The sequence below is a fragment of the Thalia democratica genome, chromosome 7, assembly GCF_965202585.1.
Source record: "Thalia democratica chromosome 7, ktThaDemo2.hap1.1, whole genome shotgun sequence".
NCBI lineage: Eukaryota > Metazoa > Chordata > Thaliacea > Salpida > Salpidae > Thalia > Thalia democratica.
In genome coordinates this window covers 51,938,533-51,965,299 of record NC_139171.1, presented here as the reverse complement: position 1 = coordinate 51,965,299, position 26,767 = coordinate 51,938,533, and the positions used below count along the sequence as shown (strand labels likewise).

The 26,767-nt window shown below is 25.5% G+C and overlaps 1 protein-coding gene across 1 annotated transcript; it reads left to right on the top strand.

Annotated features, from left to right (window-relative positions):
- LOC145841559 (band 4.1-like protein 4A) lies at positions 1-25,918 on the top strand. The gene is made up of 17 exons (XM_082948916.1): positions 1-140; positions 476-583; positions 3,963-4,014; positions 6,384-6,566; positions 6,748-6,868; positions 11,034-11,219; positions 17,682-17,849; positions 18,340-18,434; positions 18,767-18,863; positions 20,043-20,156; positions 21,175-21,276; positions 21,501-21,602; positions 22,327-22,377; positions 23,233-23,295; positions 23,506-23,595; positions 24,888-25,051; positions 25,788-25,918. The coding sequence occupies exons 1-17, from the start codon at positions 33-35 to the stop codon at positions 25,868-25,870; spliced, it is 1,887 nt and encodes a 628-aa protein (XP_082805042.1). The 5' UTR covers positions 1-32; the 3' UTR covers positions 25,871-25,918.
- Positions 25,919-26,767: the final 849 nt, after the last annotated feature.

Genomic DNA, 26,767 nt, shown 5'->3' with positions numbered 1-26,767 from the left:
TAATTAAGAAACAAAATAGTTGAAACTGCTAAATGCTGTGCTGTGGAGGTGGCAAATCTAAAAGCAAAACAAAATTAACTTGTGAAGTTGTTTTACTGGATGGCAGCTTCATTACCTTTTCAAAAAGTCAAAACTTAAAAGTGAGTTGTTAATATTTTTGTTTGTGACTTATGTTTTTTTCATATACTTTAAAAAACAGTGTCTATAAAGTTATGTTTGTAATGTTAATTAAATAATAAACTCTGATTTTTAAATATATCTTTATGCTATAGTTAAAAAATCATATTTATTGTGTTATATATTTGTAACACAATTTTAGTTTATTTTTATCCTAGCAAAAACAAAATAGTATTAAAGCCTTTTGAAATCTATGTATAACTATAAACCAAACAATCGTTAATTTATAAAAGTATCAATTTTCTTAACACATTTTTTTATAACTATTTAATCTGATTACTTTTTTTTTCTTTTTTAGCCAAACACAAAAGTAGAAACTTTGATCAAGCTTGTATGTGAGCACCTTCATCTCAAGGAAAACAAATATTTTGGTCTCAAAGCAAAAAGCAATTTAGCTAAAAAACAGGTGGTTTGTTTGTTAAGTATGAATTTAATTTTGTATATTTTAATATTGTTTTTTTACTGTTTTGCTTTAAAAATATTTGTTTAAAAGTATCTGTAACTTACTCCATCCATCTTCTTATTTCTTAAATTAATTTAAATATTCATTTTTTACTTAAATCAGCTATAGTTAAACATTATTTATAATTTGAAGGTATAATTAAGTATAATCGAATTTTTTGTATTTGTATATAATAATTTTTCAGTTTGTGCATCTTTTTTTTTATTAACACTTGTTTTATGGTCTAGTATTTTGTGTTTCAATGAACGATATGTTTTGCACTACTGATATAAAGTTTGTCCACTACTTAACTGTTTTTTTAAGGGATGACTTTATATATACATAACATCTGCTTTAAAAACATAAAAGTTGTTTAAAAGGTGGTTCAATAAATTTTCACACAAATGAATATTATGTAAAAAAACCATAATTAAATTACAATTTTTGTTGTAAATGTAAAACATTGATTATTTTTCTTCCGTAAAGTTTAAATAAATTAATAGTTTTACCATAAAATTTTAGCTACTGTATAATAATGATATTTTGTACATAATTTTTGTGTTTTTTAGATTTATTTTTACTAATAAACTGTTTAAGGGCATAGGCTGGTAAGGGAATTTAGTTTACAAAGTTAACTTTGATTGTTATATTAATGTTTATAAGTCAGTTGTTATAAAAAAACAAACATTTTAAATAACTTTTGAGATTTAGTCAGTTTTGTAAAAGTATTTTGATACAAACAAATAGACTGCAAATTTTTTGTTTTTCAACATGCTAGAAAATTTTAAAATTTCTTAAAATCTTTCTTTTCCTTCAATATTCATGCTATTAACCTCAAATTTTTAGGAAATATTCCTTACATTACAAAAAAAAGTTTATTAAGGCCATAGGGGGGGTCCAATATTTTTTTTTTACAAAAATTAACTTTGGCTTTTATATGAAAGCTTTAAGTACAAACTACAAGCCAGTTTTTATAGAATTAAAAAACGTCATTTAACTTTTTAGGTATTTAATTTTTTGTAAAATTTTTTCGATATAAACGTATAGACCGCATTTTTTTTGCGGTCAATTTTCTCTAAAGTTTTAAAATTCACTAAAAATCTATCTCCTCCTTCATTTTTCAAGCAATTTTCTTCAAATTTTTAGGAAACGTTCCTTGTAATAAAAGGAAAAAATGTTACTTTAGAATTTTAGTAATTTTAAAAAATTATAATTTTACCACAAAATTAAAAGAAAAAGTGTTTTTTTTTTAATTCCAAAGTAACGTTTTTTTGTTATTGTATAAAGATTAGACTGTGAAAGTTTGAAGAAGATTGCTTGAAAAATGTAGGAGGAGATAGATTTTAAATGAAATAGTCTTTTTTCGCTGTTTTAGTTTTCCATTCCCATAGGGAACCTATTATGCGGCCCGACTTTGATTGGTCATATCTCAAAAAATAATTCAAATTTTTTAAAATGATAAAAAGCATCTTGAAGCTTAGAAAAAACTCTACAAAATCAGATCAACTTGTAAAAAACATGTCTTACCCCCCCTATGGCCTTAAAAGAAAATTTATTACCAAATGAAAAAAAAAATTAAAAGAAAAAACGAAAATTCAAAATTTAAAAATTCCAACTAAAAGATTATTTATCATTTTGCTTAAGATAAAACTGAGATAATTTAAGAAAATTTTCCTAAAATCTGTAGAAGATAGGTTTTTAATGAAATAATCATTTTTGCTTTTTCAAATAAACCCATCCATAAGGATCCTATTTGTGCCCAACCCCCTTTGCATATTTTTTTGCAAAGTTAAATTTTGATAAAAAGCATGTTTTAATATTTTATCTCTTTTATTGAAGTTTAGAAATACATTTGTGTAGTTTAAAAAAATAGATTCTTAATAATGCATTGTTGATAAACAAAAAATACTTTTTACTATATAAATTTTGTTCAACTTTAACAATAAAAATTTAGTTCTAAAAGTTTTCTAACAAGTAGAATCTAAGGTTAAACTTCTATTATAAATCGACATCTTTAAGAACATTTGTTATGTCTTACAATCCGGGAAGGTTTATAATTTTAGGTTAACAGAGTTTTTATTTTTAGTTCTTTCTTTAGATAACTTATATCACAAAAGTTGCTGCATATGCTTCTAAAGTTTTGCTGTATGCATTTTAACATGCACTTTGTAACACTTATACACTTGATCCTTTGTTTTATTAACAATATCTCTATCAATTTTTACTGACAATTAGTAAGAAACTTAAATTTTTATTTTGGTTGAAGTCTTGTTTATTTTTTTCTACAAAATCACAATAGATTAATGTTATGTAAAGATACAATCGTATAAAACCACTAAAAATTTAATGAAATTGTTACAAACATTTTACAACTGTTTTTTTTTTACTCTAAGTAAATTTAATTAAGTAGAGACTTTTGAGTTAAGTCTTATAAAGTTTAACGTACGTTCTTTATATCTTTATAAACATATTCACATTTATATAATAATTATAATTATAGTAAAAAGCTTATGAAAGTTTTATTGTATGAAACTCAACTAACTGTTTATTTTTCTTGCTATTGATATTATAATTAGCTTGCCGAAAAAATTAGGCTTGAATAATTGGTTGAACCAGTCTAATTTGAAAAGACTTAGGTAAGCTTTTGATCATTCAGCCTGACTTTAAATATTTTAAAAATGATAATCTTGTGTAACCAATAATTACTATAATTAGTTTCAAATTATCACTTTAAAATAAATTTGTTTCTAAAGTTGTAACAAACCATTACATAAACAAGTTGGCAGTATTACAAAAATAAACGTTTTGCTAAATAGTTGTTTTACATAGTTTTTATACATTAAGAAAATCAAACTAATTGTATTGTGATTAAATTGTACGGCTTTTTTGTTTTTTGTTTATAGTTATAGCTAAGTTATTATTTCTTTATTTCTCATAAATTTTAGTGTATATTGTACTTCTATGTATAAATTTAATATACTTTTTATCTATACATGAGGAAATTTTAAATTCTTAGGGCAAAACATTTGTATTACATTTAATTTAAAAAGTTAAATGAGTTTTACAAAAAAAAAAAGTAAAATGTTACTAAAAAACTTATTAAGTTTACGAAATATTTCTAGTTATGTGTTATTTATATTTTTTAACTTTCTTTATTTCATTGAATAAAAAAGCTTTAAAGGGCTTTTATAATTTAAATATTTTTTACCATTAAAAACTATAATAGTTTTAAATTTTTTAGAACATTGGGAGTTTTTTAGGCTAAATTATACTTTTAAATACCTTTATAGTTTTAATTAGAATAGTTTGTAGCTAAATTTTAATTTTTTTAAACTCTTTACAGAACTGGCTAGATCCTGCAAAATCATTGAGTTCCGAAGTCCACTTAAGTGAAAGTAAGTACCTATTGACTGTAAATTGAAAAATAAATTTTAAACTTTGATGTACTTATAGTTTATAACTAAGTATCAAGATATTTTTTGTATGTTTTTATTAATTTTTTGTTATAAAAAGTTATTTTTGGAACTTAGTTTTATACTTAGTTTTTTCTGTTTTATTATTTACACAAACCACAAAGTTTCATTAGTGGCTCAAATAATTTTTATTCAACATAATGTGAGCATAAATAGGGAAGAGTGTAAGTTCATAAACAGTATTTTTAGATAACTAGTTGTAAAATTTTGTTTTTTTAAAGAATACTGGTTAACAATTAACTTGTTAAACTTTAAGTTTATTAATACTTACGGTTAAGGAAAGACTAATTACAAATTATTTTATCAATATAAATTTCTATATAATATGATTTGAAAACATTAAGATAGTATGTATCATATAATGTTTGAAAACCTTGATATAATTTCTATTAAAATATTTTTTTGAAGAAAAAAAATACTGTATAAGTTTATGGGTTTCGATCTGTTTTTTTTTTTTTTGGTTTTAGTTAATTACAAAATATGCTGTTGTATTAAAAAGAGTTGTTGCTATAATTATAAACCAAATATAATTTTTGAAAACACTTTTTCGCCAAAGAAAAAACTGATGTGTTTTTGTTTTTTTAAATTAACAGAATTTTTACACAAGTTTATGAGCCATTTATCAATAGAAGCTGTAATATTGTTTTTTTTATTTTGTGACTTTATAATTTTAAACACATTCATCTGTGACTTATGTTTAGCGAGTTAGTGTGCAAGTTTTAGTTTTCCAACATATGGAAATTAGGATAAAAATTCTAAAAAAGTCAAAATAAAATTTAAAAGCTTAATTACTGTTACAAACAATTAATTTTTATACATTCTGCTTTTTATATCAGTCAGTTTTATTACAATAAAAGAAATATGTTAAATCTTCATTTATAAATTTTAACACTAATATATGCCAACTCTTCAACTAGCATAGCTCAAAAATTACTAATATTTTTAGAACTTAGTTTAAAAAAATTCATTGAAATTTTTCAAACTTGTGGTTTAGTCGAATGCATAAAGGTCTTTAAACATTTTACACTGTTTACCATCATCCTGAAGTAGTACATAGCAAACAGTGATCAACACCAAACCTTGAAAAACAAAGTTTCTTTCCTGACAAACAACATTAAGCTTTTCTGTAGTTTTCAGCTAACACTATTTAAATTCCATTGTATTTTATCCGTTCTTAAGTTTATACTTTTTATTTTGCTGACCACCAGTGACCACTAATCAAATTAAACTATCTGCATGAGTTCAACAACATTTATAGTATATTTTACCATTTTTACATACTTTTTCACGCTCAGTTGTTTGTATGTACAGTATATGAACCAGACCTTTAACATTTACCTGTTTATGAAACGTGTAGCTCTTTTGGATGCAAAAATTAAGAGTAAGTATTTCTTCATTACAAACTGTTATGTAAAAACTTTTAAGTTCCTAATAAAAACAAGCATTTAGCGATTTTTAGCTTAATTGACAGACAACAACTGGCTTTTTTTTTCTTAATGCAGACAATCAATCAGATTCTTACTTGCCTTACTGTGGATTAAGAGAGCTTTGCAAAATAATTATATTTTATTTAACTCGTATGATTTACCCTAATTTTTTTTAGACCACCAAAATGCTCTTATATTTCAAATATGTTTCATATATTTAGTTAAATAGAAATATCTAATATTCCTATTTTTAGAAAAATTTAAAAATAACTGTTCTCTATCCGTTCTTTCTGTCTTTTTTTCAAATAGAAGATAAATACATGTTTATCCTAGAATCACCCAAAAAAGTTGTCGAGTTTTAGAGTTTTAAGCTTCTTTTAGTTATGAATCACTAGTAATTTTGATAGACACTCAAAGTTAATAACAATTTTTTCTTGTGTTTCAGACATCTTTCATAGTTAAAAAAAAAAAAGTTCATTACTTATTTCTTTTATTTTAGTAGTTTACAAAAACCTTATTCAAAAAAACTCTGCATTTTCCGTAAAAATGCTATAAATAGCTTCTTATAATTGATTTTAAAAAATATATATTTCAGTGTTTGAAATATTCTGCCATAATCCGTATTTTTTTATTAAAAAAAGAAAAGTTATGTATACATCTCAACGTCATCCAATAGAATGGTCGCGTTTTTTGTTAGTATTGTAGACACTCAGATGTTTTATGAGTGCCACTTGTGTCTTAAGTATTATCAATAGATTTAATTAAATAAAACTATCCAACTCTTCAGCGTTTAAAGTTTATTAAAAATGACTTTGTTCCTTCTTTCTATACATTGTTCTAAACAAGTTGAAACAAACACAACAGCGTCGCCCAACAAAATGGTCGCGTTGGAGTTCGGAGTTCGCTTCTACGCCGAGCAGCCGGGCCACCTGGCGGACGAAGTTACCAGGTACTTGTTCTTCCTGCAGCTGAAAAGAGACCTTCTGAGCGGCAAGCTGGTCTGCCCCTGGAAGCTGTCCACCCACCTGTCCGCACTCGCTCTACAATGTTTGTTTGTACACTAAAAGTTAAATGTTGTTTAAGTTGTTTATATTTTATTTTCAGTTTCAATGCCTTCTGCCAGCTGATTAAATTATCTTCCCACATTTTAAAAATCTGAGAAGATAGTTTCATCAATTGGCCGAGGGTTTTTAATTTATTTTCTTAAAATGTAATTTGGTATCTACAGCGGAGCTGGGAGATTACTGTTTGTCGGAGCACAAGCGCGGGTACGTATCAGAGTTCAGGTTCGTGCCGCATCAGGATGAAAGTTTCGAAAAGGAAGTCGCCAGGTTGCATGCCCAATACAGGCGAGTTGTTTACTCTGTAGTTATAGATTTTAAAGTTTCAGAATTTCGATAAAAATTAAAACCTTTTTTTTTTTTTGATTTTGGGAATTCCTTTTCTATCGATATGTTAATACTTATTTACCCTGATTTTTCTAGATTTTTAAAATTTATATGTAGAATTATTATTTAAATTTTTAACTTAAGTTATACAGATACTTTATAATCACTATAATTACAAAACTGACCAGGCACATCTTTTTTATTGTTACTCATTTTATATAGTTATAGTATATAGATATGGGTTTTTAAAACTTATATTTAGAATTATTACATGTTTTTTTACAGTTTGTTATCAGCAAAACAATTGTTTAAGTCGAGAACTTCGAATTGTTTGATTTAAAACAAATTGTAATATTACAGTAGAATTATTATTTACGTTCTGAACTTAATTTATACAGATACTTTATAATCACTATAAATACAAAATCGACTAGACACAGCTTCCTTATTGTTATTCATTTGATATAGTTATAGATTTAAAAGTTTTCATATTTTTGTTAGATATGAGGTCTAAATATTTTGCTCCTAATAGGTTTTGGAATATAGTTTACTTTTTTTTATATCAGTGTATTGGTACTTATTTTACCTTTTATTTTTGTTTTCTTCTAATTTAGGGGTTGGCTAAGTTTTTATTCGGCGGGCCAGGAAGGGAAAAAATTGGTCCTTGGCTGGTTTAAACATTTAAATTTAGTTTACAAAAGATACTCACTTTACCAATTGATTTAGACAAAATACTAATTCTATGTGACCTGTTGCATTTTACTATTACTAGTGATAATTTTAAATCTACCGTAAATTGTACCTAAGCCGTATGTTTGCTTTTCACTTTCAATTAAAGAACATCTAGTGAAAGTTTCAAAACTTGTTTAGCGGACCGGATTCCACTTAAACTTTGGAAAAATTTCTGTCCCGCAAACCGTCCGTTGCCCACCGCTACTCTAATTTGAGATATATATCTAGTTATGTAAAAAGTTTTTTACATATATTTCACATTTTAAGTTTTCAACTTAAATTGATTATCCTAAAAATATTTTGTTTATTAGAAACTGCAGAAACTTTAGAAATGTTAAAAACATAACGTAGTTTGGCAATACTTTTGATGTTGATAATTTTGGAAAATTTAGTTAAAATTGGATACTAAATTTGTTAAAAATATGTAAAGAACTGTGTTTTTATGTAACTACATATTCAGCTCAAATTTTTGTCAAACACTGCTGACAAATTTTTTATTTAAAAAACTACAAATATAAATGTGAATATAAGCGTTTTTTGTGAAAGTTAGAAATTAATAATCCGGTTGTTTTGAAATTTACATTATTTCAATATTAAAGTTAAAACGCAAAATAATTTACCTCTCTTATACAAATATAATATATTAAGTAGATTTATTAGACTTTTTCTTCTTAATTTGTCATTGAAAATTAACTTATTTGTAAACAAAAGTCTGTTTGTTGGACAGCATTACTGTTAAATCGTCTTACAAAAGTTTAAAGTTATTTTATTTTTTGTTAGTTCTTATGAAAGTACACAAACTCAAAATATTAAATATTTTTATAAATGGTACAATGGTTTTTAGTCTTATTTTTGAAAAATTTTAAACAAATTTTCAAACGTATAGTTAAATAATAAGTACCGGATAAACTGCAATGTCAGTATAATTTAAGATATTATATAAAAAAAAAGACAAACAGAACAAAAGTTTTAAAATAATTAAATGTTAATGAACTTAGACCATAGAAATTTTATACGCATTTTGTTATAAAACACAAACGATATAAACTCAACCACTCAATATTGTTATAGTAATTATGTATCCAGCAGCAATTCTGACTATTTTGGTCAGAAATTGGAAAAGTCTAGCTAAAAATGTTTAGCTAGACTTTTCAAATTCTTTGTATATAAATAAATTTACACTATACTATTATCAGTTTTTAACAAGATTATTCTGATGATGCGCTAAATGAAATTAATTAATAAACCTTTTTGAAATGTGTGACTTATGTTTAAATTTTTGATCATATTATAATTTAGTTTTAAAAAGGTGATTTTTTTACTCAAATATCTGCTTATTTTATTTAAACTTTTACCGATTCAAATAACTATTATGAAAAACAAAGACTGTTTCAGAAATTGATGAAAATCTTATCTAGTTCATACGTGGATTTATTACTTTAAACTAAAATTTGTTTTACAGATATAATATCTATGTGTAATTACTATATATATATGCACAGTAAATTAGAATAAAGTTGAAATTGAAAACAGGGATTAACGTATTTTTTTAGTTTTTCAAAGCTCAAGTGTTAAATAACCATAGGATTTATCAAGAAAAAGCTTTAAAATTAGTTAGAATAAATTACTTTTAAAATTAAACCTATCAGACTTTAATAAACATCAATTTAACATGTTTTTCTACATGCTAACGTCTGCAACTGTTTTTTTTTTCACGATTTAATTTTTGAAACTTAACCAAGGATATAAATTCAATTGGTGTTTTAAATTAGTGAAAATCCTTAGTAGATACAAAATGTTTTCAGTGTAAAACATTATTTTTAAGATTTTTACATTTTTTAAATTTTAAAAATAAAAGTAGCATTAGAATAATTAGAGTTCTTATTATTGGGTCTTCATTTAAGTCCTTTTATTGAAATTTTGAAGTAGCATTAACTTAATTGGTTTTAATCATTTGATTTTATTAACCTAATAATAGAGTTTTTAGTTATAAACCATCAACAATGCAAGTTTAAATTTTAAAAACTAGTCAAAACAGCCTTCTGTTCGGTTATTTAATCAAAAAAATTTTTTTTTATATTTGTATCTATTAAGCATTTACAAGAAGTTAAAACACAAAAATTATTCAAGTTCATTTTAAATCTACTTTAGTTTTTAAACTGAAATTTATTTTATATTAGCATCTAGAAAAAATTATGTCGAATTGCAGTCACTTAAAGTCTGATAACTTTATTTTTTAAGGAATCTATGTTTTATTTAGTTAAAAGAGTTTTTATGAAACCTAGGGCTATTTAAAAAATTATTTTTAAAAGGATTCAAGCAACTATTACTATTTTATTTCGCAGTCCACTGAATAGCTGATATACCTTAAAATAATTAAGATATCCTTAAGTTTTATATTAGGCAGGTTTGAAGTATTAAATAACTTTATCATATGTATTTTTTAGGAATGGGTCACTTTTGCACAAGAGGACACTTTTGCACGGCGTCACCTTTACACGCAGGGTCAATTATGCACGAGTGGACAATTTTGCACAGAGGGTCATTTTTGCACGAGAGTAAAAAAAGTGTGTATAAAAAAATGTTAATTAATAAAAAAACAAAAAAAAAGTTATAGACCGAGGGTACGGATTAACAGTGATAGTAACAATAAAAAAAACAATAAAAGAAAATTATAAACTAATAAAATAAAAAAGCAAAAAAAAAAAAGTTACCAACCGAGGGTAAGGGTTAGGGATAACAGTGATAGCAAAAGGAATTAATTAAAATTAAAAAAAAAAATAGCTTGTGCAAAAGTGTCTTCGTGCAAAAATGACTCTCCGTGCTAAAGGGACGGCGGTCAAAAGTGTCCCCTCGTGCTAAAGTGACGCTCGTGCAAAAGAGTCGCCGTGCAAAATTGTCCACTCGCGCAAAAGTGACCCTGCGTGTTAAAGTTACACTCGTGCAAAAGAGTCGCCGTGCAAAAGTGACACCCACCCAGATTTTTTGTATGCAAAAATTTAACTAAAAGTTAGTTATTTAATCTTTAAGGTTAAAATAATTTTGTGCTTTTGCATGAAACGGTAATATACTATCAATACTTGTGTATAAAAAGTTAATGTAAATATACTGTTAATTAAAGTCATAATTTAAAAGGATAAATAGTTAAGGGCCGATAAATGTTTAAATTTATACATAATGGGCGATCATGAAAATGAGTTTGGAAAACCTTGGTACAAACTGGTTAATTAAATTCGACTATGCCATAATTGTTTTTTGTTTTCATTCAAATTCGAACCCGAACTAAATTACAAAAGAAAGCAAGTGACAAAATTTTAACTTTTGTAAATTGAACGTTGAATAAAAAACTGTTTTTTAGAACAAAAGTAAACAAAAAAAAAACGTTCCTCTTCAGCGGGTTGACGCCGGCCGGTGCGGAGATCAAGTACCTGAAAAAGTGCAAGCAGGTGGACTTGTACGGGGTGGAGCTGATCGGTTCCAAGTTCAGGGATTCCTCCAACACGACAGAGTACCAAATTGGACTTTCGCCGCGCGGCATCGAAACTTTCAAGAACAAGCGACGCGTCAGCATTTTCTACTGGTCAGTTTTGTTTTATTTATTATTATTAAAGAACATTAACTAAACTCACATTTAAAGATTTAAGATAAAACATAGGTGTTTTTGTTCTATTTAAGTTATCAATTTCATTTGATAGTTAGCACCACATTTATTTCAATAAAAAAGGTTTTACTTCAAAAACACTTTTAACTTCTTAAATCTGTCAGTATTTATTAATAATTATGTAATAAACTTGTAAAATGTTTTGTATAATTAAGTTAAAGTCTTATGTATATTGTATATTACTACAATATTTAGTTTTAGTTTTACGTCATCTAAAAGGGTCAAAAGTTTTGAACTATAAAAGCATTAATTTAAAAAATATTTCATGACTAAGAGCTTTTTTTTCTAGAAATGGTATAGTAATAATTCACAGTCTTATTCAAATAGTGATTTTGAAAAATTTAAATTGATAAAATACTATTTAAGATACTTTAATGTATGTTAAAATAAGTGTTCCTTACTTAATACAAGTGAAGTATGCTTTTATAAGTCGTGTGTTGGCTTAATGATATAGAAGCAACAAATATGTTTTGTAACTTATATTTTTAAACTGTGATTAAAAAATTTACACCTTTATGGATTGTTATGAGCCAAGAAAGGAAAAACTAAGTACTAATTTATAATAAATATGTTTTTAGAAAAAGCATTAAATAAGGTATAAAAGACAAATGACTATGCTCTTAAGATTATAATGGCTTTTATTTATTAACTAATAAACTTAGTTTGTACTTTCAATATATTGTTGAAGTTTAAACGATTTTCGTGTAAAGTGATATGTTATTTTTTGTCAAAAAAGTTTTAATTTATTTAACATTGTCAAAAAAAAGGCTTTTTCATTAATGAAAAAACCCACTTACGTTTTAAGTTTATTACAAAAACTAAATTTGTTTTTTTAATTGATATATGCTTTTTATTATTTGAATTTTCTGATCAATAAGTACAATTTCTCTCGGTCTTGAAAAACTTTGTAGCTTTTTTTCGTATTATCATACTTTCTTTTAGTATAAATACTTTATAAATCTAGCTTAAGTATGCAATAAAAGTGCTATTATGGTTGTATTCTTTAATTCATAGGCTTCATGTTAGACCTTGGTACCCAAAGACTTCGAAAGGCAATGTCAAAGTTTTTTATGAGCTATACTCCTTTTAACTAAAACACTGAACAACTTTATTTAAGGTTAAAGTTGGTTTAAAGTTGTCTTGTTTTTTTTTTTGTTATTGTGATAAATGTTTTTCAACAAAATGTTTTGCAAAACTTTAAGTTTAACTTCGAAAAGGACGCGCTTGTTTTTTTCTTAAAGTTTCTTTATTTACGAGTAAATATTTTTGTATTTTAATGTTAGGTAAAAGAAATATCATATGTTTTCACTAGTTATCATGATCATGCAATCTGTATATTTGGATAGGTAATATTGGTTTCGAACCATGAAAAAATGTCTAGTTATTTAAAAGATAACTATCAGTTAGAGTATTCAATTTAAAACTTTTTCGCACTTTTTCAGTTTGTTTCGCACAACAGAAGTGACCCTAAAAAGCTCATAAGAATGAATATATTTGTACTAAAATAACCTGGGTTTGAAATATACTTTTAAAATTTGTAACAACGAAGGAACTAGTAGCAGTTTTTAAATACTTATCTCAGTTTGTTTATTTTTTTTTGATAATTATTAAAACGAATAAGAAGTCTTAATTAAAAAATACTAAAACTGTGCTTTTTTGTATATGAAATTTATCTGTACAGGTATTGAATACTAAAATTATCGTTTGTGTCTTAAAAGTTCTAAACTTTTTTATGAATTTAATACTCATTGTAAGCATGACTGTATAATAAAATACTTACATCTGAGAATTAAATTTTTGGCAAAATAACTAAAGGGTGTACTACTGATAAAAACTTAAGAATAGTTAAAAAAAAAAAAAGAAAATACTCGTAAATGATATGCTTTGATTTATGGCAGTCGTAATTGACCATAACTTCTTTCACATTTTTTCAAATTGAAAATAATTGCTTGGTTTAAATTTTTGAAACCAATCGAAAATAATAACTAATTTGATGGGGACACGTTCAAAATCCACCCAGTCAAATTCGAGAACCGTTTACCGATCGAGGGTAAGAGTTAGGGGTAATAGTGATAGTGAAAAGTTAATAAATAAAAAATAACAAAATGCAAAAAATATATAAAATTATTTGATAAATAAGTAAAATATTTAAAAAATTGGGTGGATTTTGATAGTATACCAATTTGATGTGCTTATACGAAATGTTGTAAGTAATGAAAACAGTTGTACGCATAAAACTTTTTGATGTTAGTATAAAAAAAGTGCAAATAAAAATTATTTTTGATAGCTGAAATTTAAAAAGATTAAATACTTTAAAAAAATAATAATAAATAAAAAGGTTTTTATTTTTTAAGTTTGACAACTGAAGAGCTTTAAAGTGTTTGCATGTAACTTAAAATAATAATTGCACAAAATTTTCACGAGCGATGAAGTAATTGAAAATAGTTTAAAGGCCAAAGTTTTCAATTTGAAATAAAACTGAACCTTTTTCATTGCACTGAATTACATTGCACCCCTAGAAAAAATTTCAGGTTTACCTCGTAGTTAAACGTATGCTAGATTATGTTTTTTTTTACTTGACAGATTTTTAATAATCTAAAATAAAGTAAAAAAAATTAATAAAATTTAGATAAAATAAAATGGATTGAACTAAGCCTACAGAACCATTTAAACACACTTTTAGGGTTCCTACTAAAATAAAAAAAATATTTTAGTTTTAGTGTGTACCGGACTTAAACTAACAAACTGTTTTTTTTTTTAATTTTTCATATTATGAAGCTGAACTAGTAGATATTTCAAACATTTAGTGACGTTTAACTAAACGTAAAACAATTTAATCTATATATAAATAAAATTTATAAACATAATTTTTTTTTGTCAGTACAAGCCTGAATAGTATATACAAAACATAATACTCAGATAGTTTTAAACATAGTTCCGAGTATGTTTACATATTTACTTAAATAATGAGTGTAATAATCTCTATAATCTTTTTTAGGGTTTTAAAATTATTTTAATAAACTATAAAAGCTTTAGGTTTTTCGTATAAAAGTGTATGTTTTTTTTTTCAGAATAAATTATTAAATAATAGTTTAAACTTTATAAATTGCACATATCACTTATACCTTGAAAATAGATGGTGTAAACTATCTTTTTATTTAAAAAAAGATAGTTTTTTAACCAAAACAAACGTAGTCACTAAATTTTAAGGTAGTTTAAATTAAGTAAATTAATCTAAAACTTAGTTTTTAACTAATAAAAACCAAGTTATCTTGTTCAAAATAAGTTTACATGAAAAATCTTAAAGTTAGCTAAAAATAAATACTGATACTAGTCTAGTACTTTCTGTTTATTTAATTGAAATAAAAAACAGTTGTTTACTTTGAATATTCTGAACAATAATTTATACATCTTCAAAAACACATATAATGTTTAAACTAGTCGTGAAAAACTTGTTTCTGCAATCAATTGTATAGTTTTAGTAAAGTAATTTTTATTAAACTATATTGAGCTGTAAACATTTTATATAAGCTTTGTATTTAGGTCTAGCGTAGTATTATAGACTAAGTTGTATTATGTTAGTTAAAGAGAAATATCTAACACTTACTTAAACACTCTCTTTTTTGAAAACTTTTCACTAACTTTAGCTCTCTCAAAATTGTACGTCACAAAATGAATTCGCAAACGCTCGACGCAAGCACAACCGACGCGTATATTTACTAGCTATCTATCTGTATTTAACGGAGGTGCCGGCGGGCCACTTCTAAGTCATCGATCGCGTTCCATTTAAAACTTGCTGATCTGAACGGTGTTTGTCGCCCTCAGAGTTTCTCCCTCCAAGATTTCACTTTCTCTCCATTTCCCTCCCGATGCTTCGCGCTCGGTCGAGGGACGTCTCATCTCAATCACCTCAAAATTAAAATCACTTTCGTTGCTTAAAAGGTAAATTAAAGTTCTAATTAGTTGAATATTACGTTTAATTCTCAGCAGGAGCTTTACTCCTTTCGGGTCGTCCAAGCAATGAGTTGGCAAATGCACCTCCACGCAAGGCACTGCATGTGGCAGTTTGCCGTACTTTTTAGCGTTTTTTTTTAAACTATAATACTTTTATTTTCCTCCGTATATAAGCTGTTTTACCCTTTATTGTTTATATAATGATTTTTAGTTAAACTTAATTTTTAAACTTTGTTAGATAAACTATAATTTTGAACAATCAAATAAAATGTTTAACTATTAGAGTTTATGGTTTTTCTAAAATTTAAAAGTTTATCAAAAGCAAGCGAAGTATTTATTTGTTGATAATACTAATAAACTCAAAATAGGAAAGTTTGTACATGATGTCACTTAAAAAATTTAGATAACAAAAAATTTACTTTTAATTTATAGCTATACTTTGTTTACTCATTATAATTAAGTATTCAAGTAGTGTTAAATCTATTTATCATCTTTTTTCTCTCCACTCTTGTTACAAGATACAAGTATTGACCAAAAATGTTGAACTAATTTTATAGTTATATCTTTTCGATCTCATAACAGTTGATTATTTAAGTGATTTTGAGACTTTAAGCACATAAGAAATATTATATAGACTTCTAAGCTATACTATGTTTGTTTATTAGGTTTAAAAACGAACATGTATATATATACATATATATAAAGATTTATTTCAAGATGTAAAACTTGAAGGACTTAGTTTCGTGCTTATGCACTCATCAGCTTCAAAACTGAAGGCTTTATTATTAATAAAGCCCATAAGGTGGGCTCAGTGTATAGATTTGATTTAACTATAGAGTTTAGAACAAATATAATTTTTACTCTCTTTGATTATCTCTACACTAATTTTAATTTTTATATTTTTTATCTTATTTTTTAAATTCAACATCTGAAATCTAACCCTCATTCTATTTTTCGCTTATCTAGTATTTTTCACAAAAAGCCATTTTATTCTTTGTCATCACAATACAACTGTGTTAACAACAACAACAATGCTTTCATAAAAATTTTTAATGTTTACTCCCAGGTTTTATTTTGAACATTAATACATTATTAATTTATTATTAGAACTGTGTGCTTAATAATATGTATCTACTACTCCATAACTTCTAACTCTGTAAAAGTTTTTATCTTTTTAAATCCATTAGATATCAATACCCCACTGTATACTATGGTTTAATTGTATTGTTTGTAGACTATAATTTGATAGTTTTTAAATTAAAAGTTGTTTTGCATCAATATAATTTTTAATTTATTTATTAATTTTTTTTGTATATAAACTTAACTCAAACCAATTTTTAATTATTTGTCATTTTTAACATTATTATTTTACTACAGATTTACAATTTGAAAATCCGCTCTGCGGTGAAACTGAGTAATTGTTTATTCTCAAAAATAATAAATTATTAGATTTGATTTATCAAGTTAAATAACTTAATTATATATATATATATATATATGAAGTAATCCTCGTGCAGCTAACTATTTGAGGATAAACTTTAAAGTTTTTTTCTTAAAATTTACTGTTTTTATGACTTGAAAACTTATTTTATTCTAATTTTTATGATGTTTGTTTTTTCACACGTCGAATGAAAAGTAGTCATATGTTGGCAGGTCAACTTAAACATAAGTTAATTTTTGTTTTGAAAACAACTCTAGTCATATATTCTCAATTGTATTTAAATGTGTTTTTTTATGTTTTCAAAACATCATAAGTTCATGTGTTTTTGTTGAACTCAAGTAACTTTGCATTTTAATGACTTAATTATATTTACGTATTTTTGCTTTAAGTTGAATGTAAACAGCTTTAGAAAAATAATGTATTTCATAAAGTAATTTTGTTAAAATCTTAAACAGAACATCTAATTAAAGAAAAATGTGTGTTACTTTTTTAAATACATAATTTTTATTTAACTCTGAGATTAGACTTTTTATCTATTTCAAAAAATCACTTTTATACAAACTAATAAATTATTTTCAAATTGCTCATCTGAAGATGATGAATTTGAAAAGGCTCATTAATTATTAACAAGCAAAAAAAAATATATATAGTTTATTCTTTTTAAAATACTCTTTTGACTAATTCTATATTTATTGATGTTCCGAAACATCATTATCTCGTTACTGATTGATTAAATATTGAGAAAAAAATAAAATATGTATAAATGTTAACCACAACGCCAAGATGACGGAACTACACTTTACTTTTTTTATTTTCTGATACAAAACTTTCAAGCACTAGTATTAAAATTATGCAGTCTAAATATAAACTAATAACTCCTTATAAAGCACATGTAAACTATATCGATAAGTAATTTAAATTAATGATAAATGTAAATTAATAAAAACACTGATTTACCTGAAATAACAAAACAATTGGTCGTACAGGCCGCAGGTGCTGGTGGTGAAGAGCAAAAACGCGCAACTGCAAGTGGAAGTGATGAGCAAGAACGGCCAATCAGCGACCCACACGTTCCACTGTGACCACGACGTGACGTCAGTGTGCAACGTCATCAGGTCCCACCTGCACTTCCACGCCATGACGTCACGATACGAGTTAGTGACGTCGTGAAATAATTTAGTGTTGATTTTTACTAGTTAACAATTATAGGTTGTGAGTTTTCTTTGATAAAAAAGACCCTAATTTGAAAATTTTAATTAATTCATCCTAATTTATATAATGTAATAATCAATTAACTCACTGTTATACAAAACTTTCTATTTGCTTAGTTGACAACACTGAAAAAAAGACTTATAGTTTTAGCTTATTCGATGTTTTTTTAGTCACAGTTATCTAACTTATACTGTCTTTTTGATTTTTTTTCTATGAACATTAAACATGCTTTTTTTTAAGTTGTAGTTAAGCGTATTATTAAGTAACACTTTATAAATATACTGATAAAAGTTATAAACAAGTTGATAAAAGCTACGTAAGTCAAAAAGTCAATCACTTTTGTTTAGTAGTTCAGCTCTTGATTTTAGTGTTCAGATAATAAATTTAAACAAGATGAAAAAGTCGAAGTTTAATTTATGCAAATATTTACAGATCAAAGGATTCAGACGACCAATATGAAGTTGTCAGGTTGAGCAGTAAGAGGTACCCGCCGAGAGTTCAACAGAATCGCAACGAAAATGTAACAAGTATGATTAAGTTACTGTTTTTTAAATCATGATTTTTTATTTAGTATGTTATATATACAATTATAATCTTAAATAGTTCTTTATTTCTGAAAAAAAAATATTATTTAGACGTCAACTTTTTTAAAATCTTTAATTGACTTTTTTATAAACTACTTCAAGCTATTCATTCTTGTTGACGTGTATTTCATAAAGTTTAACATTGATGCACATCTGTATAGTTTTCTTAAAAAACTCATTTTAAAAAAGCTATGAAGTCTAGTTGTTTGAATTTTTTATGAAAAATACTACCTAGAAACGATAAACTTCAATGAGCTTACTTTTTAATTTCACAGTTAATCCGCAACCAGAGGTTTACAAATTAGAAGCTGAAAACAAAAGTGTTCCTGAAAATAACGAAAATGTAAACACTTACCAAGTCAATGATAATGGGTTTGTTTTTTCATTGTCTATTAATTATTTAGTAGAACAAAACTTAAGATAGTTTAAAGTCATAGTTAAAAAATTAAATTTGTGCTGATGTTTTTAATGAATATTTTTATTTTCTATTTAAGATGTATCTAATTGTTCTCAAGATTTTATCTATAAAGTCTAAAAGTTATTCCACCCACTTACATATCTGATTTTAAGAAATTCTATAAGTAGGTTAGCTTAATTTGAATAAGTCATTCAACTTTTTTTAAATTGAATAGTGTTGTGTTTTTGAAATTAAATTATTTCACTTAGCTACAGAATTAGTTTAGTTGACCTTTACTGTAATTTTTCCAAAGATTGTTTTTATGATCATAACTTAAAAGTAAACAAATAAACATCTTTTTTCGACTTAAAATGTAATTTATGTTTCTCATATTTGTTTGTTTGTTGAATTTATTACCTGTACGATAATGGAAAGTTAATTATTCTTTTAAACAACATTTTTATAAAAGTTCTCGTTTTGTCTATACAGTTAATGTTTTACAGTCTCTAAAACTTTATGAAATCTTGTATATGTACTAATATAATTCTTCAACAAATCATTATACTTATCTTGGTAGCAAGTGTTGCAGATTAGTAGTATTAACAACGCCCATAATAAATAATGTAAAGCAAACATTTTGTCACATTAATTTACACAAAGCTAAACTGTGGTTATTTATGAACATTCTTATTCTGCGGTTTTTCGTCTGTAAATTAAGTTTCAATAGTTTTTTTTTAACTATTTTAAAAGCTATCTACTAAGCTATAGTTTCATTATTAACAAGTATTTTTGTTATTTCGCATATAACATATTCGCAGACTTTTCGCTGTTGTATTCCAGCGTTTTGTAATAGTTTTAAGTCTTTATGAATTTTGTTGTAAACAAGTTTAGCTGAATAAAATTTTAATTACACCATTTAACAAATTTCTCGTAATACAAAACGAACTAGTCTTGTTTCCACAACTCTTTTAGCTAATGTCAAATGACTCAACTAACATGTTTCATGACTGTTATGCATTTTCAGAATTATTTATTCAGATAAGTTCTTCGAACGAAACTTTGTTCGCGTAACAAAATTTGAAAAAAAAATTCAACTACCTTAACTATTTATGTACATTTTAAATAATAATAACAAACATTTACTAACGACGCAGCTCGATGTTCAACGCTTCGCGGTACATGACGCCCACTAGCGAGCGCAAACAGCGACACCACCGGCACAAGCAGGCCTTGAGCGACAACGAATCCCATCAGAGGTCCAGGAACAGGTTGGTAAAACAAAAATAAATAAAAAAGTTTTAGATGTAATTTTAATAGAACTACAGACTGTGAGCTGTTAGATATGTTTTTTTAGATAAGCTAGTTTTCCTAATATTGTATGTCTTAAGCCTTGAGCGACAACAATCTAGACAACAATCTAACCAGAAACATGTTGAATATCAATGTTATTTGGAAAAGTATTATATAGTATAACTACAATATAATTATATGTAAAAGTGTACACTTTCTTGCTTTTAAGTAAAACATTTTTTATTGTTTCTTGATTTTATTTAACACTATCAGAAATACTGCAAACAGCTGAGTAGTAAGCAAATATTTTTTGTTCAGATTTTCAAGTAGAGGAAGAATTCAGGGTTGCAACAAAACCTAGAATCCTAGAAAAACCTGGAATTTGACAATATAGGCTAAAAAAAACTAGAATTTTAAACAAAAATCACTAAAAACCCAGGAATTTTAAATGATTTTACTAATAAGTGGTCAAATATTTATTTGACACAAAAAATCTATCATTTACATAAAGTTTTTTGTCATCATCAAATTTTTATTTCATTAAAAAACTTATTTAAAGCAGCTTACACGTACTTTTTCAATGTCGTTATACTATTTAAAACAGTTTTTAACCTTAAACTTAACTTTAAACTAACTTATAAAGATGTTAGACTTATAAACGTGTACTTTTAAAAGAAATTCAGAAAATCTCTAAAAAATTTCTCAAAAACCAGTGACAACCCTGATAATTGCATACGTCAAAAACTTACTGCTTTTTTTTATTTAAGACTTTTTCTTGACTGTACATTCCGATGACTAAGCTAGATTTAAATCTTGAAAAAATATTAAACAACTCAATTTTTAGATCAAAAAATTATTAGTAAAATCAATGAAATATTCATTATACAAGCAAACTTATCAATTTAATTCTTATACCAGAACTAAATATGTATAGTTTCCAAGATCAAAAAAGTATTAATAAAACCAATAAGATATTTATTCTACAAACATGCACAGATCGCGCGGTAGATCCAGCGGTGAAGAATCTGACAGTCCCAGCAAGAGAAGGATAAGGGCGAGAAGAAACAGACAGTACAGGGATCACAACACTACTAGGAGGTATTTGAGAAATCTATTGATATTTAGTCTGTAAAATTTAATTAAAACTATTTTTGTTATGTGTGAATGTATGTAAAAGTATTTTACACTTTTCTTTAAATTTTATTTGTTATTTTATGTAATATTATAACATATTATCAAGTTTTAACGTCTTAAAAGTCCAATTTTTTTTAAATTTATCTGCAAAGTTTTCTATTAATTTATTTTAATTTTATTGTATTCAGGAGGCCAAATCAGTATTTTACCGATAGCGAAATGATAAACAGAATTGACACTCAAATTACGAATAAGAAGTCGTACCGACATCATAAACCGAATAACAAGAGGTTTGCTAACAGTGTGCAATAAAAAAAAGATCTTAAGTTTCCATACAAATAAAACTTTGTTGTTTAAGTTTATAAACATTGTCAGAACAGAAGAAAATTCTGAAACTTTTTTATCCAGCTCAATTTGTTTACAAAACTTTTTGTGTAAACTTTTTAATTTAAGAAGAAAAAGAAACAATTTAAGAAAGTAATCTTCATAGAAAAGACTATCATGTTTTAAATTTATTCTTAAATGGTTTAAAATATATTTTAGAAGTTTTTTTATTAAATATTTTCATGTAACTAAAACTTTTCGTTTTTTCACCATGCACAAAACATAGTAAAATTGATTGACAAAAATTCTGCAACTCTTTTGTTAGCTCAATTTTTTATTTAGTTAATTTATGTGAGCTTTTCATATTAACAAGTAAAGTAAAAACTAATTTATCCATTAGTTTTCATATGAAATATTACCGAACTTTTGTAAAAATTATTATCAAATTTTTTTAGTTTGTAACCTCGAATTGTGCAGAACTAAAGTTTTTTTTATATATGTTTTCTTTTCTTGCAACAACATTTTCAAAAAAAAAATTGTGCTTTATTTTAAATCAAGTTTACAATGTTTTTATCAACGCAAGTTTAAATTTCTTTACTAAACATAGAATCCTGGTTCTAATTAAGTTTATTTTTCTGACTTCCACCTGGCAAAAGTTGGCAAATTTTCATTAATATTAAAAACTACCAGGTCTTCTTACACCAGTGAGCTAGCCAAGCAACAGCTATGGGAACACATCAGGTCAGTTGTAACTTTCGTTTTAAGCTTGTGTGAATAAAATCTTTTTTTTAACATGTTTTAAACTGTTACTGGCTTAATTGATGTTTTATTTACTTACTAAAAGTATTAAGACTGTTAAAAGTATTGCATAAACGTGTTTTTTTTACACTTGTTATAACATGAAAATTTAAATAAATAAAAGCTCTTTAAAGTGCTACAAGCTCTTTTATTAATTTTTATTTTTTTATTTTATTAACTAACGTTTTGTGCTTTATCAAAAAAAATATTATATTGAAGTAATTTTTTTTAAATCAAGGGTATGTTTGATTTTTAATTCTAGTAGTAACGAAAATATATGAACTGCTAATTTTTGTTGTTATAAATAAAAAGTCATAATTTTGTTAATGTTAAAGTTTATTGACTACAAAATACAACCTGTAACTTTAAATTAGGCAGAACTAAACATAACCCAAAAAAAAAAATTATTATTTTGCTAAAAATATTTTATATTTGTCGTTTTTTTTTCAAAAGCTACCTAATTATATTATCTTAGCAGTTTATAAAGTTGGTTAAGAATTGTTTCTCAATGAGAAACAATTCTAAGCACACTAAATTGACTGTATTTAAAAAAGTATATACGTAAAATGTTATACATACTATGGTTTAAGATCTTTTGTAGTCGTGATAACATTTAAACAATCAACATTATTGCATTTACATCAGCGTCATTATAATAATATATGCAAAATGTTATTTTCAGTGGTGTAAATATTTTTTTGATTAAAACTCGAAAGCAATGGTTTTTTTATTAGAAACAAGTACATTATTGCATAATAAAACTTTTGTACAATTCAAAAACTGACTAACTTGTAACAGAAAAGAACAAACTCAAATGGAAGGTTTCGCGAATCAGTTCGACATCCCCTACACAGAAGTCAAGTTCGTGTTATGTTAAATGTTGTTTAAATAAATAAACGTTTTAAATTTTGTTTGCAGGAATTTATTATTTACAAAGTTACACTTTTTGGTATAAAACTCAATATTAACTTTATCTTGCCTAAAAAATTTAACATTAATTTTGCAAGTCATTCCACTTTTGTTAGTTTTTGATAAAAAAAATGTCCTAAATACTTCATTATGATTGGACAGAACGAAGGGTAATCCCCACAAGCAGGTGAAAAGGCGGCCTTCCTACAGAAAATCCAGCGACATTTTGGGAAGCAAGCCTCGAATCAACGGGTAATTAATAGTTATATAAGACTTTGAAAAAATAAAACTTAAAGAAAAAAGATTTTTTTGTATGATTTAAATACTTGGAATATTTTTTATTGTCTGCGGTTGTATTTTGGAGCTTAAAATGCAAATAAAACTAATTATATTGTATATTTGTGCTTTTCTATTTAAACTTCACAAATATTTGCTATTTAAAAAAAAAAAAAAATTTTTCCAAATAATATGTTTAAGTTATATTTAATGTTTTTAGTTTGAATAATTGATGTAACATTGATGATTTAGTTGTCGCTTTGCAGATGACATTTTTCGCTTACATTTGTACACTAGACTTAATATCCATTCCTTATAAACACAATGTTTTATTTTAACATAAATTAATCATGTTTTTTTTTTACTTTTTAATAACAAACAAGCAGATTTTTTGGATATATTACTTCTTAAATTCAGACAACTTTTAAGCTGAGTTGCTAAACTAAAATAGACCATTTTAAACGGTACGTGTTCGAAAAACGAATTTTCCTTAACAATTTTTAAACAAGTTCAACCGTTTATTTTAAAAAAGTTTCTGATGCACCAAAATATCCGACAATGGTGTTCAACATCAAAACATTTTTATAAAAAAGTATTTATTTATGTTGTACTTTTAGTCCTAAATTGAACAATATCAGTTTTCAATACAAGTTTCGAGATTTTATTTAAATAATTTCTATCATAATACAATTCATTCTTGAAAATAATACTTGTTTATTTCGTATTGTTATTAATTAAAGTACAATGTTTTTTTTTCATTAGAGCTTATCAGTTATAAAGCAACTGTTATCCTTTTATTTATCCAGAAAATTTATATACTTGTTTAGTTTAGAAATATAGCGATAAGCTATAATTTGAAACAATTATACTGTTTTTATTTTTGAAGTTTACAACTTGAATTTTATATTTGAAATAAATTGTTTAGAAGCGTTTTTTAGTGCGCTCAGTGAAAATTTATATGGTTAATTTAGCTCTATTCTTTTTTATATTTATTTTATTTAAAAATGTATATATATTTATTTAATTATATAAAAACAATAGTTTAGACAGCTGTTTCGTACATGAAATATAAAACTTCATGTACTCTTTAGTAAGCTACAGTTTATTACTTACTGAGGAGCACATAAAGTTTTATATTTAATGTACGAAACAGCTGTCTAAACTATTGTTTTTATATAATTAAATTAATATTTAGCTCCAATTCAATTTGTCGAGTACTATCTACCAAAACTTTTTATAAAATCTTTAAACTTATATATACATACCAGCTATACTGACGACGACGATGGGTTATTGGAACCCCTGCAAGTGACAACGACCCAAACAGCACACAAGAACCGACAAAACTATCAACCGAACCAGTACCACGTCAGGTACCGGGTCAAGTCAAACCACAAGCTGGACTGGGACACCAAAAGCGGCCACATTTCAGGTTGAAATTGTTTTACAAAAAAAGTTATGTGTATGTTTGTAGCCTGGACAGCTGTTTCTGCGTATTACAATTTTCAGTCTTCAGCTGAATTTTTATCAAATTTTTGATGTGAAAGAAAATGTTATAAAGTTTACAGGTTGAAAACATGTTTAAAAATGCTGGTACAAGTTTAAACTTTGAAATACTTAAGGATTGTTTTTTTTTTATTCTATTAACTTGTAGCATATTTCAAGTATACTTATTAAATTGAAGGTTTGAAGAACGAGCACTTTAAAACACTGTGAGAATTATATAAATTATTTTTTAAAGTTTTTTAAAGTGAGTTAGCCTTACAAAAGTTTAAAGCAATAGTTATTTTAAAAGTTTAACAAGTATAAAAACTGCTAAAATTAAAAATTTTGGTGTTAAATCTTATGCAAGAATTTATACTAACGTTGTTGAATTTAGAGATTTGTAGCTTTAATTAGAAGTAAAACAGTTTTAATGTTACTATCACTTTTGATTTTTAAGTCGGTATATATTCATACTATGATATAATTCAAGGATAAATAAAAGTAATCTTTATAAACTAAATTTATTTTTAAACACTAAAACAGCTAAAGTTTTACATATATGAGTTTTAAGTCAAGCATAAAAACATAAAAGTGTTTTTAAGATTGATTTTCTTCGTACTTTTAAATAAAGGCAATCCTTTTTTATTTATATTAATTAGTAAAATAATTTTTCAAATCTTCAGACTACAGTGTGTCATCTTCAGTATCTAGAAAGTCACGTCATAATAGAAGAAAAAGTGACCACATTATTTATACGCAAATATAAGTTATATATTCATGCATTTTGAACTATTTACACACAATTTTAATCCGTTGTTTTATTGTTCAAATATCAAAGGAAACAGTCGTTGATATTTCTTTTTGTTACTAAAATAAGTTTTAAAATTCAATTTGTTTTATAAACTAAAACTTTCAAATTATACTTTTTTTTTCAGATTATAAGCTTAAACGACCAAAAATGGCTATTAATTTTTTTTTTTAAAGTTTTATTTGAAACTCGTGTTATTTGTTTTCGAAGTAAACTTTAATTTTTTCTTAGTGTTTTAAATCTACTAATTAAGTTTTTCAAGTATTACATTTTTAATTACTAAACACTAGCTGAATCTTTAAATGTTAATATTTTTTTTTCGCTTCTAAAACTCATTTAGTTGTTTTGTATGAATTTTATTTAATTTACAAGTTTACATTCATCGCGCTCACATACAACTCATTTGTACAAACTTTGCTAACTATCATGTTTCCTTATTTATATGTTAATAATTTCATACTGTGACATCCCACTGTAAACATCTTGTATATCACTGTAAACTGTTACGTCATAGAAACACTGTTACGTCATGATAATACGAAGAACCACTGTAAATCTTACACGTGTTGTTCGTGTATTTACTGTGTCTTTTCCTTGTTTATTGTTTTCTTTGTTGCTCTAATAAAATTTTACAAATCTAATTAGCTTCCTTGTTGTTTAAGTCGGTGTTTGATTTCCTTGTTGCTTGAATAAAATAAAAGGCTTGCTAGTTTAATTGCTAGTAATTTTATAACTGCTTAATAGAACTTAGGATTAATAAATGGCTGTTTTAAATACATTACTGTCAAGTTTTAATCTTTTACAAGTGTTTTAAAATTTGTTTAAAAAGTTTAACCAAGGTTGATTAAGTTATGT

What these genes read in the sequence shown, in the direction of transcription:
- LOC145841559 (XM_082948916.1), top strand. Translation starts at nt 33, where the DNA reads ATGCTGTGCTGTGGAGGTGGCAAATCTAAAAGCAAAACAAAATTAACT. An exon ending in CATCAGAGGTCCAGGAACAG is followed by an intron (nt 20,157 to 21,174) that starts GTTGGTAAAACA and finishes AAACATGCACAG; the next exon opens with ATCGCGCGGTAGATCCAGCG. An exon ending in CAGCTATGGGAACACATCAG is followed by an intron (nt 22,378 to 23,232) that starts GTCAGTTGTAAC and finishes AACTTGTAACAG; the next exon opens with AAAAGAACAAACTCAAATGG.